This window comes from Meleagris gallopavo, chromosome 12, assembly GCF_905368555.1.
Source record: "Meleagris gallopavo chromosome 12, MGAL_WU_HG_1.1, whole genome shotgun sequence".
NCBI lineage: Eukaryota > Metazoa > Chordata > Aves > Galliformes > Phasianidae > Meleagris > Meleagris gallopavo.
The window spans coordinates 3,099,952-3,115,802 of NC_139415.1; the positions used below are offsets into that span (position 1 = coordinate 3,099,952).

The 15,851-nt window shown below is 38.8% G+C and overlaps 1 protein-coding gene across 7 annotated transcripts in view; it reads left to right on the forward strand.

The window, feature by feature from the left end:
- Positions 1-15,851, forward strand: part of ACSBG1 (acyl-CoA synthetase bubblegum family member 1) — a 34,232-nt gene that overhangs the window by 13,300 nt on the left and 5,081 nt on the right. For all 7 annotated transcript variants that reach the window (XM_085234010.1, XM_085234013.1, XM_010717336.4 and 4 more), the window contains 9 exons: positions 5,850-6,067; positions 6,678-6,766; positions 7,526-7,646; positions 8,123-8,203; positions 10,950-11,099; positions 12,917-13,093; positions 13,639-13,820; positions 14,833-15,066; positions 15,529-15,746. In XM_085234010.1, coding sequence (XP_085090136.1) covers positions 5,850-6,067; positions 6,678-6,766; positions 7,526-7,646; positions 8,123-8,203; positions 10,950-11,099; positions 12,917-13,093; positions 13,639-13,820; positions 14,833-15,066; positions 15,529-15,746 — 1,470 coding nt within the window. The remainder of the gene's footprint in view (positions 1-5,849; positions 6,068-6,677; positions 6,767-7,525; positions 7,647-8,122; positions 8,204-10,949; positions 11,100-12,916; positions 13,094-13,638; positions 13,821-14,832; positions 15,067-15,528; positions 15,747-15,851) is intronic.

The window sequence follows — 15,851 nt, forward strand, 5'->3', positions numbered from 1 at the left end:
TGCCTCTGAGAAGAGTATCTTTTCAAAAACCCCCTGCCATCTGTGTTAGATTCACCCAACTCCTTCTCAGGCTTCTCTTGTGTATTGTGCTCAAGCACTCTGAATACCTGAGTCCCTCCACTGGGCTTCTGTCAGTTTGTTACAGTCCATTGCTCTGGGACATCCAAAGCTATATGCCACCCCTGGTGTTAGCTCACAAGTACTGAGTAGGGGGACATAATCGCTTCCTTAGATTTGCTGGCTGTGATCTTGCTAATGCAGCCCAGGAATTAGCCTTTCAAGAGTGTAATACTGACTCTCATACAGCTTGATTGCCACCAGGAACCACAGGGATTTTTCTGCTGAACCAGAGTGTTTATTCTGTGTGCTGACTTAGCATTTATCACTGTTGAGCTTTGAGGCTTGCATCAGCCCATTGCTCCAGTTTGCTTGAGTCCATCAGAAAGGCAGCCTCACCCTTTGGCATGTTGACCAATTCCCCATATTTGGTGTCATTTTTGAAGCTGGTGAGGGTGCATTCCATTGTCCAAGACAGCAATGCAGTCATTAAAACAGTGTTTCCAGGACTAACTCCTGAAGAATGTCGCTTCTAATTGACTGCTGGCTAGACTTGGAAATGTTGACCACTGTTCTCTTGTTCTCTGAGACTAATCATCTTGCCAGTTTTTCATTCACCTGATATTCCAACTTCAACCCAATGGGGTTTGGAGGGTCCAAACCCTCCAAGTCTGACTGCTATGGGAGGCCTGGTTAAAGACCTCGTTAAAGCAAATGACATGCCACTTTTCTCTTCCTCCCATCTACACAACCATAGTGGAAGTCAATTAGGTTGGACAGACTTAAATTGGCTTTGGTATATCCATTCTGGCTGGTCTCAGTCACCATTTTATGCCCCACAACGATTTCTAGGAGGGTTTGTTCTATAGTTTTTCCTGAGGTGAGCCAGATTGCCCTCTATTTACTTGAATACTCTTTCTCTCTGGTTTTGCAGATGATTGTGACATTTGCCTTTTTTCTGTCACTAGGAATCTCAACCAGATTGCTGTATTTTTTCAAAGGTGATAGAGAATAGGCTTGGGATGATGTGGGACCTGATCTCTGATTGTGAAGAAATGCATCTGGGGCCACGGACATTTCTGTATATGTCCAGTTTACATATGAGGTTCCTACTTTGATCTTTCTCTGCTATTGTAGGTAGAACTTTTCACCTGACACTAGGCACAGAAACTTGGGAAGCCTTTCAGTAAAGACCGAGGCAAAGGAGGTACTAATACATCATCCCTTTCCAAGTCCTGTCAGTAAGCTGCTCATTATATCCTTGGGTCTTCCTTTGTTTTCTGATGTGCATGTTGTCCCTCACTTAACTGATTTTGAACTTTCTATCTCTCTATGCCTGGGCAATGTCTCAGTAGTGATACTTCTCCTGATTACACCCTCCACACACCTCCATTTTGGTGCTTTGTAATTAGTTTTAAGAGCATTATTGTTGTTATGAAGCTTATTTTATAACCAGTTGTTTGTTCTGCTGCACCACTCCCTCCATGTCACTTTGCAGAAGCATTTTTGAAGGGTATTTTATATCTCTGATCCACTGTGGTAGATCTGCAGTGCAATATATTTTCTTTTGACTGAAAAATATTCCCTTTTCATCCACTGGGAAAGGTGAAAGCATCTGTGAACTAGAACACTAATATGGCTTGTTTGTTTTTTCTAAGTTAAAAGCAGTCCAGCTATTTTATTCAATGTAAAAAAAAATTTTTTTAGAGAGAGTTTAAAGCTACAGGTTTATCATGAAAAATGGACAATATAGCAGAATTCCATCTTCCTACCCTAACTGTGGTTAGGCAAGCAGCAGGAAAAGATGTTGGTTTGCTTTTGGAAAAAAAAAAATCACTCTGTATGTATTCTGACTCATAGGAAGTTCTGTACCTCTTAGTTCAATCTATTCATTGACATGAGAGAAGTTTGGTGCAGATGCCAGGTTTTTTGATTCCAACCTGTTTGTAAACACTCATCTCCAGTTATCACTGAAAAGAAGTTTAGCTTTCAGGGCTGGAGACATGCTGAAAGGAAAAAAAAAAAAAAAAAAAAAACCAACAAAAAACAAGAAAGGTAAGAGGAGGAATGATGTGTTTGTATTGTCAGCAGAATGTAATGGCATCACAGCTGTGGAATCTGGGATGATGACTGCCTATTAAAAAAAAAATGCCTCCAGCAGAGAGCTGAATGCCTCTACCAGTCATTAGAGCAGGGTGATGTTTTTCAGGAAGTGGCATGTAATCAAAACAATGTTGTGTGAGTTAAAAACTGAATGAGTTTCAAGCAGAAATTAAATCATAGTTTCTACTTTTCAGGGCATATCTATGGCCTATCAATTTGAGCTGAAGTCAAATTACTAAGGGCAATATGGTTAGGTTGTGGTTGGACTTGATCTTTAAGTTTTTTTCCAACTGAGTAGTTCTGTGATTCTGTGATTCTATGCTGCAGGGACAGGAGTGGATGGGACTTAGAATATCCCAAATTGGAAGGGACCCATAAAGATCATTGGTGCTGGCTCCACACAGCACCACTCAAAAGAGGGACCATATTTCTGAGAAGGGGCTCAGTGATTCAAGATTGAGTGCCTGATTAAAATCTGTGTTGCTTTTTAATTTTATTTTATCTAATAAAATGTGTTTTGTTTTTTGTTTTTTTTTTTTAAGCAAATACTTTTTCACCATCTCTAAGTGAGTTACTGAGGAAATAAGCCAAGGTTGAATATTAGTGAACAAAGAATCATTTGAGAGTACAAAGTATAGTGCAGGTAGGAGTTACTGAAAGGAGTAGGAAAGGAATAAATAGTCTGCTCTGATCGCTTGCTTCTGTTGTGGGTTTTTTTCATTATGCTCTCTAAATCTACAAGTGTATTATGTGTCAGTGCTCATAGTTTATTTAAAAGATCCTTATTCTAATTTCCTCTTAGGTTTCAGATGGTGAGTTCATTTCCAGCTTGGACATTGCAGTTTAGCTTTCAGCTGCTGGTGTGGCAGGACACCTATTTTGCTTTTCCCAAAGTATATAATCAGTTCATTCAGTGTTTAGCCAGGCATTCTTTCCCAGGCTCTTTCTGAAAAGACTGAGCCTCCACTTAATGTCCCTTTGCATACTGACAACAGAGCATGTTGTTCATTTTCTGCTGTTTTTACAAAATCTGTAGGAGAGAATTCTTAAGGTTTTTTTTTTTTTTTTTTGCTTTTTATCAAGACTTAACAACTATCTTTAGATTTAAGTTTTACCCATGAGTTCATGTGAGTACAGATATTGAATGTAAAAATTGATATTCCATAGCTGTATATAGTCTGTTACTAAGGTGCCTTGCTGAGTCTGTGACACTAATTCTGTTCTTAGTCTCAATATGAATACATTGTCTACCAAATGCCTGCAGTGAAAACACTGTCATTATACAACTTCTGTAATGTTATTTGAGGAATAATACTAATGTTTTTGGTTCACTTGGAGAGACACCGAAAAGTGCTTTTTTATAATTTTATTAAAATAATATGCTGACTAGAATGTTGTAATTTAGCTCTTTGTGGTGCGATTTTTGTTTTCAACAGAGCACTCACCCATCTTTGCACACCCACACCTGTGATCCCTCCCATCTTTGTTGATTTAGAAGCCAGAACATCAGACAGAGTTTTTTAACCAGGCTTTGTGACAGTGTGGGAAAATAAGCATTTATATTAGCAATAGCTTCCTTCCCTGATGGGCTTGTTTCATCCTCTTCATACCAGAACTGGGGTTAAGTGCAGAAATACCTGCTTTGCCCTCTCCACTTATAAAATGTTCGGTGGGTGCCACTGGTTTACACTGTGGAAGTCTCTTTGTCCATTACTTAGGATCTTCTATTACTGTTTGTTTTCTGAAATACCTGGATTTATGGAGCCTTTTATTCACTGACCTTAATACACATGACAATATTGAGTAAGGCTCCACACCTCTATTTTAAAATTGTTATATGCAATTCATACATGAGAAAATGAAGGCAAATTGAGATTAAGCCTTAAGATTTCTGTTTATTGCTGTCACTATTAATTTCCTGACAAACAGAATAAACACAAGGCTGTGTGTCAATCAGGAACAATAATCTCAGATTGATACAATCACAGCTTTGATAACTCCTTTCACTTTCTGCATCAGGGCTTGTATCCTCTTGTCTGGGAGGGGATTAGAAAGGTAAATCAACCGGTTTTTGTTTTTTTTTTTTTTTTTTTCAAAATGATGTCCACATGCTGAGATATAGCACGAAGGCAGTGAAATTTTTGGAGCAGTTTCATAGAATTGTCACAGCAAATTACGCTGGCTCTGCTATTTTCCTTAGTAGTTATACCTTGTTCAGTTGATTAAGAATCTGATTTTCTATAGTCAAGTTACAAGACCTCTTTTTTGCTGCAAAGAAATTTTCCAAGTGATTTATGAGCTTACAGTACTTCATATGCCTCTGATTATCTATGCAGATAGGCCTAACTTGAGGGAGGCTGCAGGTGTGTCCTAAAGCAAATCCAGATATGATGGACATATATAATGTATATACAATATATGTTTTTTATATATATATATATATATATATATATATAATGTGTATAACAAGTGATGCACAAGCAGTTGCTCACCACCCCCTGACCGATGCCCAGCTACCCCCAAGCAGTGGAAGAAAGTGAGATGAACTCCCACCCCCTTCAAAACTCCTTCTGCATGATATCATACAGTAGAGAATATCCCTGTGGCTAGTTTGAGTCAGCTGTCCTAATTCTGTTCCCTCTCGGCTCCTTGGGCCCTTCTCTGTGAATAGGCATGGCCCTGTGCAGCACCACTTAGCAGCAACTGTCGACACCACCACTGTGTTATCAACATTGTTTTTCTCCTAGAACCAAAACATAGCATCATATCAGACACTCTGGGGAAAACAATTCTGTGTCAACTGAAGCTAAGACAATCAGAAATTTCAAGAAGTCGTATTTTGTTATGTTTACTTCTTACAAAGCTGAGCTATTTTGTCTGATTTTCTTTTTTTATTCCATTTCTTTGTAGAATGTTTTTAATGCTTATGTTGAAAAATATTTCTTAATTTGAAAGTAAATCTAAGGGGAAGAATGTTCTTGTACTGTTTCTTTCTGAAGAATGGGAACTAGCAGCTATTTTTCAGGAGAATTGTGTGGGTTTTGTGGGTTTTTTGTTTGGTTTGTTTGGTCGTCTTTTTAAGAATTCACCTGAATTTTGCCAGCTAACTAGCTCCTAAATTCTCTTAGAATTGTATTTGTATTAAGTCTGCTTCCTGCTGGGTTTGCAGCAGCAAAGTTGCAAGCCAAACTCTTTGAGGCAGTCATTAGCTGTGAATGCCAGGGACTGCTACAGTCCTCGGCACATCCGTGAAAGCCAAGTGACATAAGGTGGTGCTCCCTGCTTGAGTCCTGTCCTGCCAAAGAAGCAGGAGCAGGATTAAAAAAGAGAAATGACTGAGAAGATAATTAGAATGAGGGAGACAAGAGAAGGAGGAAAAATATGAAATAGGGCAAGGTGGTGGTAAGTGGAGATGAATATCTATATGTAGGTTACTCCAAAAGTAACATTCCCATGGAAATAAATAGGAAGTTACAACAGAAACAAAGAGCACAATAGCACTATTTGTGGGAGCAAATTCTCAGCTACAAAGCACTTTTTCAGCACAGTAACTTCCGTTAGCTGTGCATTTTCACCGGTGATGAACAAGAGCCTGCAAGCAGTGCTTGTAGGAGTCTGTAGTGGGGGGGTGACCCACTGTTGCTGCAGTACTTTTCAGTAATGTACCCTCACAATGCTTTCCTTTCCAGAGTCTTTGTGGACTTCCTTTGCTGATGGCAGAGTCAGACTGAGAATAGATAACTCATGTCCGCAGACTCCTATAACAGTTCATCAGATGTTCAAGGAGAGCCTCGAAAAGTATGGATCTCTTAATGCTTTGGCCAGCAGAAAGAATGGAAAGTGGGAGAAGATAACTTTTTCAGAGTATTATTGCTTTTCGAGGAAAGCAGCCAAGAGCTTCTTGAAAGTAGGTACAGAGAGCAAAACCAATTCCCTTTTCTCTTTGTCTCCTTAAAAAAACAAATTTCAGAGGTTTCTTTTTTCTTTTTTGCCCTCTATTAACTGGGGATTGGCAGACACGTTCTTTATTGAAATAATAAAGATACAAATGGTTTCGGTCTTCGCAATAATAACATTGCTACCATTGCAAGTGTAAAACTGCTGTTTCACTCAAGTGTAGGTACAACGCTCAGCATAGGGCTTTAAGGTTAAGAGAAAGATAGTTGGAAAAAAAAAAAACACTTTGTCAAGATGAAAAGCAATTCAAAACCACTCTGAGCAGAGGCTAAGGCTAGCTCTCGTGGTGTTTCTGTCCACGTTGGAAAGGTCTGTTTTTCAGGCCTGTCTCAGCAGCAGAACTTAAGCAGGCAGGAGGGATGGTGGAAAGTTTAGATAATGTTTGTTACTGACAGGTTCCATTTTTGCCACGGATATTGGCATAGAGCTGGGGGTGGACGTGTCTTGTCAATGCTGGAATAATACAACTTTCCATCGTTTGTATGTGTTCTCATTTCTTGTGCTATATGTTTCTCTTCAACATGCCTATATCATATAACCTTATGCATATTATCTTTAAGCTTGGTCTTGAGAGATTCCACAGTGTAGCAATCCTTGGATTTAATTCTCCAGAGTGGTTCATCTCAGCTGTTGGAGCCGTGTTTGCTGGGTAGGGTTATTTACTTTGCTTTTGTGTAGGAATGTCAAGGTTTCTGTTTTGCTAGGTTTAGGAATTTGGGAAATTAGCACTTGGTGCCACATCCTGGAGGTTGTGCTGCAGCTGATGAGCATGTTCAGCAACCTGCTGGAGTCTCATAGCTCTCAATGTTATCTGCATTAGTTAGACACTCATGAATGAAACCTGTGACAGCTGCACAGTCTTTTGTCACTAGAATGTGGGAAACAGATAAGACTCCCTATTTTGTGATGTTTGTCTACAATGCAAATATTGCAGAGTAACTTCAAGTGAGCAAAGTGACAGATGAAATACTCGCTATCCTAATTCCTTATGTCCTGATATATTTTAATACAATTTAGATTTTACCTCTCAGTTTATTCCTGTGACAGTGAAATTCAGACTGATAATTGCATGCAGCTTGAACAGAAAGAGGACAAGTGTTTTTTAACCACTTTCTGAGCTAACTCCACTGTAGCCTTAATCAGGCAAAAACACAGCCTACAGCATCTTCTACTGAATTGAGTTCAGGCATTTATTTTGCATATATTGTTCCTGTATATCTGAAAACTTGAAACAAGCATGACATCTGTGATAATGTGCACTTCCACATCTTTATACCCCTCTCAGCTTTCATCTGATATCTTGTTAATTGCTTTCTGCATATTAAATACATCTATGTGTGTGTGCATATAAATCTAAATGTTTCAATATATGTATAAATATATATATATATACAAATTCTGGACCCAGAGGAATTGTCACAGGAATATATACAACCAATTCTCCAGAGGCCTGCCACTACATTGCTTATGACAGCAAAACCAACATCATGGTTGTGGAAAATCGGAAACAATTGGACAAGATAATGCAGGTATGAGGAGGCTGAGCAGTTACTTATAAGCCATATTTTCCATCCTTCTTGATGCTATATTGTTCCCAAATCCCATATTTGCTACCTGTATCATGGAACCTTTAATGGTAGAATAAGTTCAGAAGTCTGGTGTCTGGCACGGGTAACCACAGCAGCAATGGTCAACTTTCAGCTTGACCTTGCCTGTGCCTTGATATGTACTCTTGATGCAGTAAGAGAGCGTGCTGAAGAGACATTTTGGTGTAATTAGTTAATAGTTAAATCTTCTGGCTGAGAACAGTCTTTCTAGAGCAGTCTGTGTATTTTAGCATCTTTTTTTAAATGAAATGGTTATGAATTAGGGGGAAATACTTGGCGGAGTAGGGAAGTGGGAGGTTTCTTCTGTCAACCCAATTACTGTTTTGGCAGTACTTCAGTGGGGAAAAACACAAGATATGAATAACAAATTATAATAATTACTTTTTAAAATCTAACAGATCTGGAATCGTTTGCCACACTTGAAAGCTGTTGTGCTATACAAGGATTCAGTTTTGGAGAGACATCCAAATTTGTATACGGTATGTGAATGCTGGAATAATAATACCTTATTATTCTTAAGGTATTAATTAGTTGATGAATTTCTACTATCTTTGATCTGTGGAATGTCTGCCATTCAGAATGCATTGCTGTCTTCCAGCAAATATATTCAGAAGCTTCACGAGTGTGTTCTGTTTAGCTTACATGTAACTTGATGTTTGCTTGACATTTAAAGTGAGATCTACCTTGCTTAGCTGTCTTTTGTGTTAATGTTGGTTTGTTTGTTGTTGTTTGTTTTTCAGTTTTGATTAACAGAACACCTGTAGGCTTCTCAGGTGAGAAAGTGAGTTCTTACCATTTAAAAAAAGTTGTCTGCCAGCTCTAATCAAATCTGAATTGTGGGTAGTTGCACTGGATGCAAGAACATGATAATGCCTGTACTTTTACAGATGATATTTACATCTCATTTGCACCAAACTTCTGGTGTCAGGCAACATGTGAACGAATGAACTACAGGCTACATAAAGAAGGGCACATTTTCTTAGCAAATGCAGAATCTTCATATCACATGGCAAGAATAAAGCAGTAAAGAGGACAAATTCAGGATCAGAAAATTGAGTAGTAGAAGCTTTTACCCTAAGCAGAAAATATTTTTATAAAAATATTTTTAGTATGTTTTAAAAATGTAATTGAAAACAGTTATATAAGAATACAGAAGTCCCCTTTTTAAGTGCACTACAGATTATCAGAATCCAGTCTGAAAAATGTCGTAACAGCATCAAACTACTTACATTATTTCACCCATAGCATGCTGTTTATAATCCACAATGTTACAACACTGTACATATCGATATGGAATACTTCTACATCTATTACAAGAAAAGTGGAAGAAGATATTGCTGCTTATATTTCCTAGTGAAAGGAGTAAGGGCTGGCAGATAATTCTGGAACAGCACTTGCTGAAACATCAATGCTTGAGATTTTTGGAAGAGAGAATTAACGCATGGTTCGTTCTGTTACTGAAAGATACATTTGAAATCAACCCTGTTCAGGTGTGTTGGAACTATTTTGTCCGCAGAGAGGGGTAGCTGTGAGGAAGTCTGACAGTTGCCATAGTTTATATTGTGCAAAGGAGAAACTGGAGATCAAATTTCCAAAGGCAGAAATGATTATTTATCATCTTTGATCTAAGGTACTTTAAAACACATGGCATATGATAAAAGGGACTGCCATTTGACAGCTGAGATGTAATGAGCAATTGCTGCAGTAAGGACGGAGTTCTAGTTCTCTAATTAGCATGTGTTTCCAGAAGGCAGACATGGTCAGTAGCGTTTGTGGCTGTTTGTACCTTTCGTAGTCTGAAACAGGAGCACTCACTGTTGCAGGTACTGTTCCATAAACAAAGCCTAGGCAACAGATATACAGTGATTAACGCATTCTGGTATGACAAGACAGTAAGGTCAGGAAAGTAGGAGCAATTGTTAAGTCACGTAGAAACAATTACACCCTTGACAACACCAAACTTTCCAGAAGCTAGTTAAATAAACAGAGTATTCTGTGGGAAGAGATAATGTGTGATGAGTCCTTTACTTGCTGTGGAGCTGTGCTTTGTACTTACTCTCTTCCCAGATAGCTGATTTGGTAGAAGAAAGTATAAAATTTGGGACTGGTGGTTAGCAGCATGCTAGGACAGCATTTCTACCCAAGAAGAGGAAGTCTAGGTGCCACAGAGGCAAGTTACTGCAACCTTAGTAGCACATTGACAACAGCAAGGAGAGGTTTGAAAGAAAGAATGAACTCCCCCTCAGGCAGAGGGGGAGGTTTTGACCTCTGCTGTCCTTCACATCATCCCCTGTACAACTTCATGATCCTAGATGTGGCCTCTAAGAAATCGTGAAGAATGGAGATACTGCTCTATCTTGCTCTTGGATAACATAGTTCTGTAGCACTGTTTGAATCACCTGATCTCGATGGGGAACTGACCTTTTGTTACTGACTTCCTTAATTTTTATTACACGCTAGTTTTCAGTTAGCACTAAGATCAACAGTGTAACTAGCAGGATATTAGGTACACATGGTAGATTTGTCCTAGAACAACCAATGAAACAACTAATGAAGTGTAGAGGATAAAGCTCATCATGCTTCTCAGACCACTTTGTGCTGCACAAAAATCCAACATTGTGAAAGGTTTAGTTCATTCCAGACTGAAGCAAATTTGAATAGAAGCTGTGATCAGCATCGTATGTTCTGTTTGCTGTTAAACAGCAGGGATTTTGGGTAAGCATTCATACATCTAGGTGATGCTTTTGCCCAGAAGCTTTCATTCTTTTACCAAATATATTTATGTAATGGACAGGGAATTATAAGTGGAATATTGTAAGTGTACTTCTAAAAATGTAGACCCAGATTCCTTTGGAAAAGTCATTATCATTCTAGGTGTGGGATAGTAACATAATTGTATTCTCTATGACTTCTACATAGTATGCATCTTGGATGAGGGAATAGTAATACAATTTTTTTTGGAGATGATGAAGAGACTCATAGCAGCATAATTTCAGATAGTCTGTGTGCAGCTTGCACATAAAGTTATACAGTATTCTTATTGAGTTCTTAACACAGGCAGCTTCTGGGGAAACTTGCCATGGAATTGTGTTCAGAGAAAGACATTGAACTTTTCTGCCTTTTTCTTTTTTTTTTTTTTTTTTTTTTTAGACAGATTCAGTAACTTCATGTTTTTGACTTGCAAGGAGTCTTATGATGTCCTGTATTTTCTGTTGCATGTTCTAGATGGAAGAGTTTCTGAAGCTGGGAGATGACATATCTGACGCTACTTTAGATGACATTATTAACTCCCAAAAGCCAAATCAATGCTGTGTGCTAATATATACATCAGGAACAACTGGGAAGCCAAAAGGAGCTATGCTGAGTCATGACAATGTATGTACTTCAGACTTACCCTTGAGCACAAAAAACAGCACAAAAAGTATGAGGATAATATATGTTCTTGTGTTTTGAAAAGACTGCTACGTAGCAGAAGACTTTCAAGGGTCTAGTTTTGCAACACAGACAGTGAATTACAAAGCAACATTGAAAATGCAGTTAGTTGGTTTTGATAATGTATAAGCATGGTGAAAAATGAAACTCCATTCTAAGTAACACTTCACAGGTTTGAGTGTAGTTTATTATGAATCCACATCTTGTTATTCGCTGTCACTTCTCTTAAAAGAATGCAGAAGCATTACAGGTAGTGAGCAATTCACTCACATGTATGTAATCAGCACAGAAATATCTTGAAGGAGATCACAGTGGACTTGATAGACGAAAAGACTGACCTGCCATTGCAAATTCTATGTTCTTCTGTCTCAAAAGAGTCTGGTGTCACTTCCACGTTAGCTGCCAAACTATTCCTGGCTGATGATCACAAACAGGCTATTTTTATGTTGACCAACAGTGGAAAACATGCCTTGCCTGTAACTGCTGCTGCCTTCTTTAGTCAAAAGAAGTGTGCCACCGTCCATCTGTAAAAACCAACGCTGAGTTGGTCACAGGCACTCGTGCGGATCTGCTATGAGCGTGCCTGCGTGCTGTGAGGCTTTGGAGGATAAAGAGGATGAGCAATCTGTACAGACACGTTTCAAGGACATTCCAGTCTGCCTACTTTGTTTAAGTCTCTGATAGCTGCTCGACCAATGCTGCTGCCTAAATTTGAAGTGGCCTGTCCTGACAGCATGCTGCTCACTAAAAGCTTTTCTTGAGAATCTCGATTTTCTTAGGCAAAACATACTGTCAAGATAACCTTCACATTTGTTTTGAAGAAAAGGATATACTGTGATAGCGAGTATTGCATGTGATATGTACTTTTTTCCCTACCAAGTTGAAATAATTTCCTTTGAGCATCCCGGCCTAGTTAGTTTAGATTAATTAGAAATTTAATAAGAAAGCTGTTTCCTTCTTTCTGTCATGGACATATGTTCTTTTCCTCACATCCACGCATATGTGCGGGTCTTGAATGCATGACATTCTGATAACAAATGTGTATATGTTGCATCCTTCAACTGCATCTTCTTAAATAAAATAAGCAGAATCAGAAAGAAAAGGGGGGAACACTATACAGTTTCACTAAGAAGTCAAGCAGGAAATCTTTACCACTATTCACACGTGTGCTTCTGCTTGTATGTGTGGGGGAGGCCCCTTATGAACGATTGCAGTGAATTTCTGAAGGAGCAGATTGCTGCTGCTATCATCCTTGTTTGTGTTTAGCCATGTTATGACAAGTACAAGGCAATTAGCTTGTTGCAGTTACTTAACTATCCTGTGAGCTCGTTGATCACTGAGTAAAGATTGTTATTTATCAGGTAGGCATTTAGATACATGCTAGTGAGAAGTGGCAGTGTGACAGGAAATGTGCACAGGAGGAAAGCTGCAGAAGGCTGATCACTTTTTCTCCTTGTCCATTGAGGCCGTGGCTGCCTTCCTAACTGTGGTACTGGGGTGTGGGGAGTTGGTAGTGTTCATAAGCCAGTCAAGCACATTTACTTCTGTTATGTGCAAACCTTTGTTGCTATTAGATGAGTTCATGTTGCTTTTGACTGAGTGGCACCAGAGGAATAACAACCTGGTGTGTTGTCAAAGATTGCAATGTCTTCAATGAGTTCTGTGAGCAGATTCTTCATAGTTGTATTAGCGTATCTTGAAGATCCTTAGTTTGTGTTAAAAGGGGAAAAAAAAATGTGTTATATTTTTTATTTAAATAGATAACTTGGACGTCAGCACATTGCAGCAGAGCAGGAGATATGCAACCCGCAGAGGTCCAACAGGAATCCATAGTCAGTTATCTTCCACTCAGCCACATAGCTGCACAAATATATGACCTGTGGACTGGAATCAAATGGGGAGAACAAGTTTACTTTGCTGAGCCAGATGCTCTGAAGGTATCTGCCTTGCACTGCACCTGATTAAGATTGCACTTTTCAATCTAGGAAAACATCTGAAGGAGGAAATGTGATCTTAGAAGAGGCACAGAAGATGAAGATCAAGAGTCCTTATTTTAGGAACTACAGAACAATTAAATCCGTTAGACTTATGGTCTAGTGCTCTAAACTCCATTTACTTCTGTGGTAAAACTGCATAGAAAGAGTCTCTATCTGCAGTTAGGAGTGTGCCTGGAACTGGTCCCTTGCCTGTTCCCACATAAAATTCATAACTGATACAGCAGAGCTTGAGAAGAAGTCAGTTCCAGTATTTTTCCTGATTAAACAGCTAGCTTATGCTCACAATATTCTGAATGTGTGTGTAAAATTTGTAGTCTAGATCAATAAGCTTCTATTTTAGGCAGACAAATGTGGCTCTACTGTGGAAGAAGTGTAAGCAATTTTCGGGGGGAAATGGAGGCAGAATGCAGACTATATCACCAAGCCTCCTCTTCAGTGATGTGGACCTTCTGCAATGTTTTGAAATGATTTAACGATTTTAACAGGGCAGTTTGATCAACACACTGAAAGAAGTGCAACCAACATCTCACATGGGAGTTCCCAGAGTATGGGAGAAAATCATGGAGAAATTAAAGGATGCGTCTGCTCAGTCAGGATTTGTGAAGAAGAAAATGCTGTCGTGGGCTATGTCAGTGAGCTTAGAGAGAAACCTGAACTGCTCAAGCAGGTATGTATTGTCATGAGAGAGGTCTCCAGCATCCTGGAGTACGAGAGAATAGCTTGTCTGCTTGTAATTAGCTCTTAAGCATCAATGATACTCTCTACATATAAATAAGTAATATTTGACTTAGCAAGAGAGCAAATACAATGTAAAGGGAATATGTAGTTATCAATTACAGGAGGCTAATCATAAAACCAGTCTCCATCTTCCCTGAGAATGTATTGCCTAACTTTCTGCCTTCTGGGAATTGAACTGGTTGGTTTTCAGCTGGGAGAGGTCCTGGCTGCTTATTGGTTTAAGTAAAGGGCATGAATTTGAGTGAACTGTGTGAAAAAGGGAAAATCTTAATTTTGGGGCTGCCCAGATGTAAAGTGCCTTCTGACAATTTCAAGTAAGCACCATGGGAGCAGTAAAACTTAATGCAGACAGGAACTCACAGACTACCTCAAACCCCTGAATTCTCTGAGCTCTATGTTGTTATGTAAACACATTATTCTTTTCTTCTCTGTGAGAGTGCATAGATAGTGAATATTGTGAATTCAACAATGAATTGAATTCACAATTCTTTCCTGTTCCAAAGTTCTTAAGATCGGACACAGTGAAGTATGAAATGGCTTACAGAATATGCAATTCTTAAATATGTGGTGCATTGATGGCAATTTGCTTGTCTGATCTTTCAGCTTCTTGAAAGAGTCTTGCAAATTTCTGATTTTGGTGGTATTAGTTCTCAGAAATTATTTTAACTGATGAAGAATCAGGAATACAAAAGCATTGTCTTATGCAATATGGTTTTGTAGATGCTTTCTGAATTAGCAGTATTCAGAAGCTATAAGAGTTGGTGTTCACTTGCAATGAAAGACAACAAATGAAGAAAGAATTATTACTCATGTGAGTCTGTCAACTTCCACACACTAATGACAAATACATATCTAAAAAAGTCCTGCTTCTGATTTTGTCTTGCTAACTGTATGACTTCATCCAACTTACCGTCTCTTCCTATTTCTTGTTTTCTACTCAGCAGTGACTTGAAACAGTTTTGGACAAGGCTCGCAGACTACTTGGTGCTTGCTAAAATACGCAGTGCACTGGGTTTTTCTAGCTGTCAGAAGCACTTCTGTGGTGCTGCTCCTCTCAATACAGAAACACTGTATTTTTTCTTGGGTCTGAACATCACCCTGTATGAAGCCTATGGCATGAGTGAGACTACAGGTCCGCATTGCCTCTCGGGGCCATATAACTACAGGCAGCACAGGTAACTTTACAGTTCTTATTATATTTCATTATATTTATGAGAAGTGTACTACTGAGTTCAGCAAAGATGTTACCACTTTGAGGTCAGAAACTGAACACGTTGCCTCCATAGCATGCCAAGTCAAGAGCAATGAAAATGATCTACAGCATTTTCTGCAGAACAGTTAGTAAATGGGATGTGTAGTGTAGCTCTGACCTATGGTAGGATAACTTTCAAAACAAAACCTCTAAGATACAGAGAGGGAAAGAGCAGGAAGTATGAGCAAGATACACAGCTGAAAAGTGCCCACATATTCTACTGTGTTAACCCCAGTAAGTTATTTCATTCCTTTCCAACAGTTATAGCAGGGTGTTACTTACTATTGTTTACATTTTGATAGGTCCAGGGTGTTGGTATTGTAGATATCCTATCAATATTAAGTATTTCAGTGCTCCTTGTGTGTTTTCCTGCTTTTCCCAAAAGCTGTGGTAAACCAGTACCTGGCTGCAGAGTGAAATTAGTGAATGAAGATACAGAAGGCAATGGAGAAATCTGTTTCTGGGGAAGGACTGTTTTCATGGGTTATTTAAACATGGAAGACAAAACAAAAGAAGCCTTTGATGAGGATGGATGGCTGCATTCTGGAGATTTAGGAAAACTAGACAAGGATGGCTTTCTCTATGTCACTGGAAGAATTAAAGGTAATGAGGAAAATCTTGCATCACATTTATAATAACTATCCAGCACTGTTCAGTCATATATCAGATGTGGCGTGTCTCATTTAGGGACTGTCTTTTAATCACAGC